General features: G+C 37.9%; 1 protein-coding gene across 2 annotated transcripts in view; it reads right to left on the reverse strand.

Annotated features, from left to right (window-relative positions):
- The window catches only part of LOC138807412 (ABC-type organic anion transporter ABCA8-like), a 56,872-nt gene that overhangs the window by 20,004 nt on the left and 23,962 nt on the right, over positions 1 to 12,906 (reverse strand). For both annotated transcript variants that reach the window (XM_069993161.1, XM_069993160.1), the window contains exons 17-22: positions 11,913 to 12,052; positions 9,949 to 10,068; positions 6,765 to 6,963; positions 5,157 to 5,323; positions 1,712 to 1,845; positions 600 to 737 (exon numbers count right to left, since the gene is read on the reverse strand). In XM_069993161.1, the coding sequence (XP_069849262.1) occupies positions 600 to 737; positions 1,712 to 1,845; positions 5,157 to 5,323; positions 6,765 to 6,963; positions 9,949 to 10,068; positions 11,913 to 12,052 (898 nt within the window). The remainder of the gene's footprint in view (positions 1 to 599; positions 738 to 1,711; positions 1,846 to 5,156; positions 5,324 to 6,764; positions 6,964 to 9,948; positions 10,069 to 11,912; positions 12,053 to 12,906) is intronic.

A 12,906-nucleotide genomic window follows, 5' to 3' on the forward strand; every position in this document is an offset into this window, starting at 1 on the left:
TATTTAAATGTTTTTTTTCTTTCATGCATTTGTTTCTAATGCATTTATAAGATTATTTCTTTGTTGCTTTGTATGTCCCTCCCCCACAGTATAACCCCTGCTTTCATTGTATTTGATGTCGGTATAATTTATGGAGGGCAAGGAGAAAAACAAGTCGTTTAAATAAGGATACAGTTGGACCCGTTGCAGCAATGAGAAGTACAAGTTGTCATGTCGAAAAGGAACTTTACAACTTTGGTGTGGGGGGGGATGGTTGGAGATGGGGGCGGAGGGAGGCTGGGAAGGGATGTGAAGGGTAAACAAAGGAGGAGGCTACAATGCTTGATAAGAAATGCACTCATTATCTTGCCCATGTAATTATAACCCCTCTGTACAGTATGTTCACAATAAAAAAAAATTCCACCCATGTAATTGTAACACCTCTGAACAGCATTTTCACACAAAAAAATCCCAAAACTCTGAAAAGTATATTCATTTTCCAAAGTCCAGAACCTACATGAATCCAAATGTTAATGACCCAGTGGCTTACCTCAGTAAGAGAAAGATCTCATTACTTCAAAGGGTGATGTAGGCAGACAGTCCATAAGACTTGTACTTACCCCTGGGAATGTGCTCCTGTCCGTCTGGATACGTGCCGATGGAGCAAACATCCCAAGCAGCCCATTGCTCACAATATCCATAAGAACTGGGAAGCAATTCAGTCTCTTGGTATTGCATACTAAGGAAAATCTATAATCCTAAAATGGAACATGTAAGTTTATAAATGACTAAAGACCTTCATTTTTTTCCTAAAGAAAGTAAAATTCAATATTTTAATAGATTGCCTTTATATATGTATGTAAAGATACACACACACACATATATATATATATATATATATATATATTCATTTACTTATTTATTTGGTGCTGATGATTGAAATTTGAGCTTCAAGGAGATTAGGCCAAAAGATTTCTACATGCCATGAGCTATGCCTCCCAGTTCTAATCCCAAGATCATGTTTCAAAATTCTTTTGTCAATAATTTGTAAAACCATATAAATGCTAAGTAAAAAACAATGTGCAAGAAAATCACGAATGGGGACAAATAAAATAAAACATGCAGATAGTAAAACAATGTAGTTTGATTCACCTAATGCCTTGCTGAAGGCAAGGTTTGGAGTGTTTAAGAACACAGCAGCCAGCATGGGGCTGGGAAGGTGGCTCAGTGGTAGAGCACTTGCCTTGCATGCCTGAGGTCTTGGGTTTGATTCCTCAGCACCACATAAGCAAAAAGAAAAAAGCCGGAAGTGGTGCTGTGGCTCAAGTGGTAGAGCGCTAGCCTTGAGCTGAAGAGCTGAGGGACAGCGCCCAGGCCCAGAGTTCAGGCCCCACGACCGGACTCCCCCACCCCCCAAAAAAAACAAAGAACATGGCAGCCTTTCCAGATGTATCATTAAATCCTTGAGAGGCAATGGGAATCCTTTGGAATGAAATGTGTACCTAAACAAGGATACTTGAATACAGCAAGCATTTTTCTAATACAGCTTGTGTTACATAGACAATGACGGAGATACAAATGATCACTTATCATACCAATGAATCTCGTTCTCTAAGTGAAAAAGAATTATAGAGAACATTATCTCCTTTTCCGTTTTTGCCTCTTAAATTGGAGACTTGGGAAGATTAGATTTCCGGCCCAGCGAGGGGGGGCTGGCCCAAGAGCAGGGTACCTTTTCATTGCCAGACACTATGATGGCACCATTGTAGGAGGGATCGTCCACGCCATTTCCAGTTCCTGATTTGTCCACCTCCAGGGCGATGTTCTGCTGCTCCACAGAATGGAGGAAGTCATCAATGCTTGCCCCTATGGTGCAGTGTAATGTATTAGTTGTTTCAATGCGAAAAACATCGATGTCAAATTACTGTGATCTGAATTCTCAGGGTGTTTTCCCACATAACAACATGCTGGCTGTTGTGAATTAAGAACACATTCCTTTCTCAAGGACTGAACTTCATCATATGTTCATTTGCTTAGGATCACGCAAATCATTTTTAGCAACTTATTTTTTGTCATAGATTTATTGTGTAGAATCTTGCAATGAACAACTGTAACCAATATGGTTTTCTTAATGGGTGAGGTCTACTAATTAACCATAAAACTTTCTATAACTCATTTTAGGGACTGCTACATTGTTGATTTTTGAATTCTTTCCTTTCTCTTTCCCTTCACTCCCCTCTCCTTCCCTTCCCTTCCTATCTTTCTGGTGGTGTGGGGCTTGAATTCAGGGCCTAAGCACTTTTGCTCAAGGCTAGTGCTCTACCACTTAGAGCCACAGCTCCATTTTGGGTTTTTGAGTGGTTGATTGGAGGTAAGAGTCCCACAGGGACATTTCTGCCCAGGCTGGCTTTGAACCTTGATCCTCAGATCTCAGCCTCCCAAGTAGCTATGATTATAGGCATGAGCCACTAGTGCCTGGCTCAAATTATTTATTTATTTTTTATTTTTTTAATTAAAAATTATTTTATAGTAAAGATGCTGTACAGAGGGGTTACAGTTACATGAGTAAGGCAATGAGTAAGGCAATGAGTAAGGGAATGAGCACTGTTACCCCCTCCTTTGTTGTTCTCCCACTATCCCTTCCCTCCCCTCTTCCCCCTCCCCATCTCCCTGAAGTTGTAAAGTTCATTTCCAATATACTGTTTTGTGGGTATCATTGTTGCATTGGGTCATCCTGTGTCCTTGTTTCAGCGTTTTGTTATTTCCCTTCCCCTCCCCAAATTAGACAAATGTATATACAAGATACAGGGTACCAAAGTCAAGTACAGGGACAACAGGGGATATACCATAGAGGGAAGAACATACAAAAGAAACAAAAAAATCACATAGTATATTAAAAACAACAACAATAAAGAAAGACCTCTTGTGTCCATATCTTGGGGTTCATTTTGCTTAGCATCATCTTATTTGGTCATATGTACATAGCTTTTCAGCTTTTCTGTTCATCTGATAAAATTATTCTAGACATATACTAATTATTGCAAATGAGGGAAACCATGGGACCTATATTTCTTTGTGTCTGGCTTACTTCATTTAGTAAGATTTTTTCCAAGTCTTTCGATTTCCTAACAAATGAAGTGGCATCATTCTTTCTGATGGAAGCATAGAATTCCATTATATCTGCATGGCAAAGGGCAAAGCTAGTAAGATCAATAGAAAGCCCATGGACTGGGAGAAGATCTTTACTAGCCATACAACAGACAACAAGGGTCTCATATCTAAAATATACTTAGAACTCAAAAAAATTAAATCCTCCAAAAACAAATCCTCAAAGAAACAACCACACCATTAAGAAGTGGGCTAAAGACTTAAAGAGAGACTTCTCTGAAGAAGAAATAAGTATGGCCAGTAGACAGATGAAGAAATGCTCAACTTCTCTGGCCATAAAAGAAATGCAAATCAAAACAACATTGAGATCCTATCTCACCCCAGTTAGAATGGCTATAATCAAGAAGTCTAATAACAACAGATGCTGGAGGGTATGTGGCCAAAAGGGAACCCTACTGAACTGTTGGGAGTGTAAACTTGTTCAACCACTTTGGAAAGAAGTATGGATGTTCCTCAAAAAACTACACATAGAGCTCCTCTATGAACCAGCAATCCCACTTCTGGGCATTTACCTCATTGATCACAAAAAAGGCAATACTAAAGCTACCAGCACAACTATGTTTATCTCAGAATTATTCACCATAGCTAAGATATGGAACCAACCCAGATGCCCCTCATTAGATGAGCTGAACAAGAAAATGTGACACACACACACACATACACACATATACACACACACAATGGAATTTATTTCTTGATACAGGAAGGGAGCTTCTAATATGTGGACTTCCGCAGTCCCTCTCCCCTGAACAGCAAGCATAACCGCTAAAATACTAACTAAAAACAAAACAAACAACAAAAATTCCATGTAGTCAACACTTCTTGAAACTTCCTCAAGCATCTACAGAATATGAAGAAATATATATCCAAGGAAATTTACTAAAATTTGGTAAGAACACTTGTCTGCTCAGTAAGCACAGAAGATACTCAACATTATCAGCCACCAACAAAATGAAGATTAAAAACTACAAGGTATCATGTGACACCTGATAATGGGTATGGAAAACAAGCAGGAAATAGTGTGGGAAAAGTTGTGCAGAAATTTGAGCCCTCATAAATGGCAGTGTAAGCACACCATAGTATATCCAATTTGAAAACAATTCGGTTGGTCCTTAAGGGTCAAACATCCATCATCACATGACTCAATAAATTCCACTCCTAGGAAGACACTCAAAATCATGAAAATATATTTATACAAAAGGTTATATGTGAACATTAATAGAAGCATTATTCTTAATAATCAGTTGTTGGGAGTATCTATCTGTTGATGAGTGGTAAATAAAATGAATGGGAAGCCTCTGCTATTTTCACTCCCTGAAGAAGAAGAATTCAAAGATGATACAAACAAACAATTAGAGAATTTAAACAGATGGTTGAATGAAATAAACAATGAAGGATGTACAAGTGGAATTCAGTAAAGACATAGAAATCTTTTTTTTAAAGGAAGCAAACTAAAATCTTGGAAATGAAAAGACCCCAATAGCCCAAATTTTTTTAAAAAATGTAATTAATAGAACAAAACAATTTAAAGGTTATCAGGTTATCAGGCTGAAAAGAAAGCAGAAGAATTTGGTTAGTCAAGAGCATGAGGGGAAAAACCCTAAGAAAATATAAAATGAAAGTACAAGCCCTCTTATACAGTCTAAGTTATGGGAATAGAAGAAGGAGAAGATGATATAAAGTAAAGGCATTGAGAATCCATTCAATAAAATAATAGCAGAAAATTCCCTCCACCTTGAGAAGGAGATGGTCACACATGTGGAAAGGCCAACACCTAATAAGCAAGACAGAAGAAGAAACATCCCTGGATACATTGTAGTTAAAACATTAGACATGCAGAATAACAAAGGGATGTGGACAGTGGGAAGGAGAAGAGACACATTACATGAAAAGGGAAGTCCAAGAGAAGAACAGTGATTTTGATAGCATATCAACATCTAGAATATTAAAATACAATATTACTATCTCAGGTAGCTACAACATAGATGAACTTTGAGACGCAGTATTACCTGTTTTATTGATGATCAGCAATTGGGTAAGAGGTGCCTGGGGTGGTTGTCCCGGAGCATGGAAGTACAAATGAGGGGAAAGTTCCCAGGTGTAACTGTTTTGATATATTTTTATCAAGATATATTCCAAAAGAAGAGGACAAAATCCAGCTGCCAGAATCAATAGCCTACAGAGAAGAAATTTGCCAATGTAAATACACGATCATTTCCTAACATTTCCCATCCCAGTCACTGCAGATTGAACTCAGTTCCTGGTCTTGACTTGAGTCACATCCCTAGCACTTTTGTTTGCATTTTGTTTTTGATGTCATGTCTAACTTTGCCTGGGCCATTTTTGAGCCAAGATCTTCCTGCCTCTGCCTGTGAAGCAGCTTTCTTTTCTTTTGGAAAAGTCCTGAGGAGATTATAATGTCATGAGATGAAGCAATTGGAGAAATAAACGATGTAATTCTTTGCCTAAATAACTAATTTTTGTTTCTTAGTGTTTTGTCTTCTCCTAAATTGGAGGAGCTAAGATGTAAATTTACCCTTTGATTATTTCTCTTGTTCTTGGTCATTGGGTTACCTACACCATTTCATGGGATGTACACCCTTTAACTCCTGTCTAGTTTCTGTCTACGCGTTGTGTTTCCGGTTTGATACATTGCTTTTCTGCTGTTTAATTCACCACATTTTAGTTCTATTTTCTTCATGTAACTCATCTTCTTAGATGCCCCGTTTCTTTCAGTGACTCCATGATTTCTTTACTGTCCAGGTTCAAATTCTGAATTATTTTCAACCTTTATTCTCCTGTTTTCTTGATATCAAATAGATGAAAAAATTCTATTAAAATTATGTAATAGAATTTATGTTTACAATTTATGTTTTACTTTGAAACCTCTCTCTAGTCCTAATTTATGATTACATCTTGTCTGAAGTCCTGCAAAATGACTGACATCGTTCTATTCTCTATTCTTTCCAGACTTTGTTATGGAGTATTTCCTAGTTTAATATTAAATTTTTTTTCTTAAATCATGATACTATCCCCCTCAAAATTTTGTTTAGGAAATATTTGTCTAAGTCCAATGATATGCCCGCTCGGTTCTTTCTTGCTTATTTAAAACACAGTTTCAAGGCATGGGTGGCTAGGCAAGACCATGGTAGATGGTAATGGGAGGAGATGTGTCTTGGGATGGGGATGTTGTGCATGTAGTAAGAACAGAGAACAAGGTACTTCCACAAAGGAAGCTGGCAGACACTGTGAGGTTTAGGGAAAGCCAGTAGAAGAACCACACAGCCTCTTGACCATGGCACGGACCCTGCCAAAGAGAATTCACATTCCATAGGGGAGGCTCACCTCCATATTATGGATAATTTGTATAGGAGGAGGAAGTGTCATGGGAAACTAAACTGCTTCCACTTTTCCTCTCGAATCCTGTGGAAAACATTGTAAGTTCCCTGTGTCAGTTTCCTCAGAGATAACTATTAAGGCCATAGTCTAAAATGGCTATTGTGATTTATCCACAGAGATTTTGTTTTTTTAGTTTTGTTTTTCCTCTTGTTTGTTTGCCTTAGTTACTTCTGATGCTTTGGATAAAAACATGAAACCTGTGGATCCCCGGTACTCACAAGGAAAGAAGAGCTTTCTTCTCATGCTTCAACTTCAGCAAGCGAACTTTTGCAATGGCACAGATTTGATATGCCCAGAGAGCCACACCGCTGGTCATCTTTCTCATCTCCCTCAGGGAAGAGAGGATGTGTTCCATCTCCATAAGCCTTTCTGTGTCCCCAGCTCTTTCAACTTGTGTGTCTCCCCAAATGTCAGTATCTTCAAAACACAAAAGAGGCGATCCATAAAATCCCACTCAGAAGCAATTCATAAATTCCCACTCGAGACATGTGTCACTGAGCTTCCTGCAGTAGCTTGTCCTGTTAAGGTTATGACAATAATTAGAACCTTCTGTATTCTTCTAGGCATTCTATGGCATGACTGGTGTCTGCCTAGACATGGAAAGATACCTAAAATACAAATTTCTGGGACAAAAGGAAGAGTAGAAAGGAGATGTGATATCTCTTTTGTATATAGACAATACACTAAAGAAGTGAGATAAAAATGTGGTGTCATCACAACTTCGAAATTTTGTAAAGAAAGCAAGTTTTTTTTTTTCAGATAGAGTTTTATGCTACTTTTGCTAAGGGCTGGTTTTGGGCCATAATCTTCCTACCTCTGCCTCCCAAGTAGCTTGGATTTCAGGCATGTGCTACCATTCTTGACCTCATATTAAGGACGTTTATCTTATTAGAGGAGGGAAGAAAAATAGTAACAATAGTTTCATAAAAGGAGAAGCCATTTGTAGGGGAGACAATTCCTCTTGCTGTTCTCATTCTTAGGGCAACAAGCAGATGGCAGAAGGAGAAGGTGAACAAAGGCATGAACAAAGGGAAATTAGCTGGAATTAAACACACTCTGTAGTCACAGGGTCACATGTTGGCAGTTACGATTGACTGTAATCCTGCAGGGTTCCAGTGATAAGATGAAGTTACAGTATCTACGACTTTTTCCCCATGGGGCTGCTTTTTTCTAAGTCTTTGGTAACAGCACACCAGAAGGCAGGAAGGAAAAGCTGGGAATCACATGGGAATGAGATGTGGAGTCTTGCATGAGGCATCATCAAGGTATACGGGGGTCTTCATTTGTGTAATACATCAGTTCAACAAGGGCTAGTCATTGGATAAGAAAGCAGGAAGACGTATATTGAAGTAAAATGGACCTTGGGTAGGTCTAAAGCATGTGTATTGTCAGAGAGCAAAGCAGTAGTGTATAGAGAGTTATCATCCAAGATAAAACATGATCAGAGTGGAAAGTTAGCTTTGATTAGTTGATGAATTGTATAAGTGTGGTGGCAGACTGAAAATCAGGAGGACTTCCCCTGCGGTTGAGAAATTTAGTAACCATTTCTCTACCTCATGGAGAAATCATCAGAATTTTGCTAATGTTTCAATTCAAAGTCATGCTGAAGAAGAGATCTGATTTTGTCTTTGATTCGCTTAAAGCTGTGATTGAACAGAATGTAATGTAAATGACAAACTACACATCTAGAGGTTAACTGTCTCCCAAAGCCCACACAGCTGTGAAATACAAATTAGATTGATTTATCCATCTGGATTGTCAGCAGCCTGAGGGAGGAAGAGTCAAAACCTTTTCTAGGCATTGCTTTTTATAGGTTTTCCACAGTAATGACCATGGGTAAAAGCGGGAAAATGTAGCCCCTACAGAGACGCAAAAGGCCATCAGAATCTATTACTATGGGTCACCAATTACATGGTCCTCATGTTGGAATGGACAAATATATATGATAAAACCCTGTGGTAAGTTCTCCTGGGAAACACAGAAAACGTTACTGAACTGATGTAAAATTTCAGTAGAGAAACTACTAAAAGGAGCCAATGGAAATATCAGGAGGAAAATAGTATATCAGAAATGAAATTCATTAGTTGGGGTTCAAAGCAGTCTGAACAGAAGAAAAGAAGATATCTATGAGCTTGAAAGCAAATAGGCAGCCCCCACCCCTGGTGGTCCTGAGATTTTGTGCTTTGGCATTCTACTATTGAGTCACATCTCCAGCCTTATTTTCCAGTATTTAGTTTTTGGGTACGGTCTCACTTCCTACCTGGGAGTATACCTAATTTTGAGCTCTCCCTACTTTTAGGCCTATTTTTTTTACCTTGCTAGCCATCAAAGATGTGTATCATCACATGCAGCTTTCCTCCATGGAGACAGAGTCTTGTGGACTTTTCCATTTTGTGCTGGGCTGGAGCCACAATCCTCCCAATCTCAACCTGCCAGGTAGCTGGAGATGACTGGTGTGTACTATCGCCCCAAGCTATGTGTTGAGAGGGTAAATCTCATGTGCTTTTGCCAACGCTGGCCTCAAAGCATGACCACTTTACTCCCGGGCTCCCAAATAGCTTATGTTATAGACATGAGCCACAGGAACCCCACTTTCACATTGTCCAGTTTCTAACACAAAGAAAGATAAGGAATGAACGAGCTCATCAGAAAACCTGGCACTTGTAAGTCAGTATCAAATGTCTAATCTGTGTGTTCTTTATTACTGGTTGCCAGGGCTTTTAACCAGAAAGGGGAAATGAACATTCTAAGATGGGACATTCCCAAACACACGATCACATACCAAACAATGGCAGTTCTAGAAAAGGAAGAGCAAATGGATCAGGAAGTATACACAAAGAAATAATAGCCAAAAATCTCAAATTTGATGAAAAATACTAATCTACACATGCTAATCTACCCATGACATGTGGGATAAATATAAACATATTCATCTCTAAAGATACCACACTCAAACTATCAAAAGCAAAGAACACCACCTTTGTAATAACTATTTAAAAAACACCACACAACAAAAAGCAAAGGACAAGAGAACGTTAAAAGTAGAGAGAAGAAAACAGCTTTTCATATACAGAGAACTTTAGTAAGGTAATAAGTCCTTCAGGCAGAGGGATGGCATACACGGTTTATGAAGAAGGAGGCTTCAGCTAAATGTTCTGTCTGAGATTTCGGACTATGATGGGGTCAGCAAGCCTTACAGGAAGGAAAATGAGCTATTTTTCGTGACAAGCCATATTGACAGAGGGTGCATCTCATCTCTGTCCCAAGCTGTCCAAGAACCACCTTAAGCATGAGACTCCACATTTTAAAGTCACATATTTGAAATGTTGTCTTCTTGAGATATTGATTGCCCTTGAGGTGTTGTGAATGATTGGACTTAGTAATTCTGTGCATTTTATTTACCCAGTTCATCAACTGCAGATTTTCCTTCTAGTTTCAGGAACACTTCATTCAGAGTTGTCATGGATACCCCATAATTCTCAATTCCCAGGCCAGGAGAGTTGTCAAGATCCTTGTACAGTTCTGAAGAATACACACATAGCAATAAATCAAAACAGCAAAGATCATGAAGGAACTTAAGAAGTCTTCAACCTAAAAAGTACACAAGCATAGTCAATGTTACCTGACATTTTAAAATTTAACATTTCATAATAAGTAATCTCATTTATATATTATTTTCTGTTTTTCATTATGTGTATGGCTTAAATCTCCCTTCCTTCCTTCCTTCCTTCCTTCCTTCCTTTCTTCCTTCCTTCCCTCCTTCCTTCTTTCTTTTTAATCTTTTTTCTAATTTTTTGTCAATCGGGGGGGGGGGGCTTGAACTCAGGGCCCGTGGCTCATACCTGTAATCCTAGCTACTCAGGAGCTTGAGATCTGAGTATCATGGTTCCAAGTCAACTTAAGCAAAAAAGCCTGTGAGGCTCTTATTTCCAATTAACCTCAAAAAGCCAAAACTGGAGCTATGGTTCAAGTGGTAGAATCTAACCTTGGCACAAAAGCTCAGAGACAGTGTCCAGGCTCAGACTTCAAGCCCAAGGACCATCATAAAACAAAAAAAAAGTTCTCTTTCTGATTAAAGATGAAAAATAAATACAAGACTGAAGACCAAATAGAGAATGAAGGATTGCTATGGGGTTTCTTAGACTAGTAGAAAAATATGATGGTAATAGTTTATTCTTTAATTGAATCACAAAAATATTTGGAACAAGTAATTATTCATAAGGCTATGAATAATGTTTTTGCCTGTCTGGGTTTGAAGGAAGATGGTTGATTAAATGATGCCTAGCCAGGCACCCATGGCTCATGCCTGTGATCCTTGCTTCACAGGAGGCGAAGATCTGTGGATCCCAGTTCAAAACCAACCCAGGCAGGAAAGTCTGTGAGACTCTTATCTCCAATTAATTATGGAAAAAGCCAAAAGTGGTGCTGTAGCTCAAGTGGAAGAGCGCTAGCCTTGTGCAAAAGGAGCTTAGGGACAGTATTGAGGCCCAAGTTCAAAGCCCAGAACCGGCAATAAATAAAATAAATAGATAGATAGATGCCTAACTGTAAACCTAAACTTTAATTTTAGACAATCTGAAATTTCACTCTGAGCTGTCTACTTGATCAAGAGTTTCATCTGGAATACTATAATAACCAAGACAGACAAGATTTATGATTTAAACAGCTAATGGAAGTCACATGTTGATGAAGCTTCACTTTACCTAAATGTTTTTCTTTTTAAAAAAAAACACCAAATTTCTTCTAAATTATAACAATCTTAAAATGTATTACTTAGGATTTAATTAACACGTTGTTTAATGCTTCTACGGACTTGTGCTCTCTCCATAAAATGTGCCATTGTATGACTATATGGGGTAATTTCATCATACAGATGGCAAAGTTAATTTTCTCCTTCACTCAACCCAGGTCCTCAGAACAGCACCTGGCACTGAGAACCTGAGCGAAAACATAGTAGCTTGGAAAACCTGATGTTATTATATATATATATATATATATATATATATATATATATATATATATATATATATATATAAACTTGACTAAGAGAAATAGTCTTATGGCTGTTTTACAGACATTTAACCATTTGTGTTCATGTATGGTTGTAAATACTGGAATATTCTGCTATATACTGCAAGAAGAAAGAAGGCTAAGAGGTCTAAAAAAAGCCCAAACCTTACAAAGTAATTTAGATGCAATATTTCTCATTCTGTATAAAATCATCATCATTTTACTATTACTTTGATCATGTTTCAATATCTGAGCGTATTGTAACCTCAATAAGTGCTGGTTACAAAAATATCTTCATTATTATTTTTAGTGAATAATATTGACATAGTTGATTTCATTACATTCACATGTATTACCTGGAAACCTACAGGTTGTTTCTAAGGGTAACGTATAGACCAGCTTTCCTTCATTTTCTGCTGATAACTTGGCATTGGGGATGTGCTGTTTAACAAGAGATGTAATGTTTTCCCGAGCACATATTTCCTTCAACTGCAAACTAATATATATGTATATAGAAAAAAGAAAGGCATGTTATTTGACATAGTCTACAATATAATGAAAATCAATAACTCATTTTTATGTGGGAGGGAATAAAGTAAATAAAAACGAGTTGCAAGAAAGGTATCGTGCAGGCATGAAGTAGGGTGAAAAAAGTGCATCAAACAAATGTGAGAGGAAAAGCAAAGACTTAGCAATCAGAAATGCCAGTCAGTTTATTCAGGGTTTGGGACATAGCGGTACTTAACTACTTAACTAGAAGAAATGCTAAAGATAGCTCAACAATCAACAATGCAAAATTAATAACATTGAAGATTATATTGCAAGGAAGTTCTATTTGGCTAAGTACATTAAAAGGACAAGGGAGTTTTCATGCCCAACAGATTCAGTTATTTATTTTCTTTACCCAATGCACGTTTAGTAAGTGCCTAGTATGGGACAACCGTTATACTAAGTGCTGAGGTACAATGTGACCAGGAAAGCTTTGCCATGCTCTTATAGCATCGTTAAGCCAAGGGAGATAGGAAGTAAAACAGATAGGTAAAATGATTATCACTGGAAGAGTGTGGGTTTGAAGAATGGGGATCTCTCATTTCAACGTGGTGGTGCTAATTCCAGAACTTTGACTAAGATCGAACTACCACTTAGAAAAGTTTATCCATTCAAAAACACCACAACTATTGTAGAAAACCCCCCAAACCAGATTTATTAGTCATAGTTATAAAGTATACAGTAGATAACCCACCAGTAGTAGCAGTATTTTTAAATGTGTTTGTGCCATTTGAGAAGAATTTCACCACTAGTAACATAGAATACTGGTTCTTCACATCTAGATGTATATTCCATTCTGAA

The sequence above is a fragment of the Dipodomys merriami genome, unplaced genomic scaffold (genome assembly GCF_024711535.1).
Source record: "Dipodomys merriami isolate MVZ:Mamm:240054 unplaced genomic scaffold, mDipMer1.0.p SCAF_42, whole genome shotgun sequence".
NCBI classification, from domain to species: domain Eukaryota; kingdom Metazoa; phylum Chordata; class Mammalia; order Rodentia; family Heteromyidae; genus Dipodomys; species Dipodomys merriami.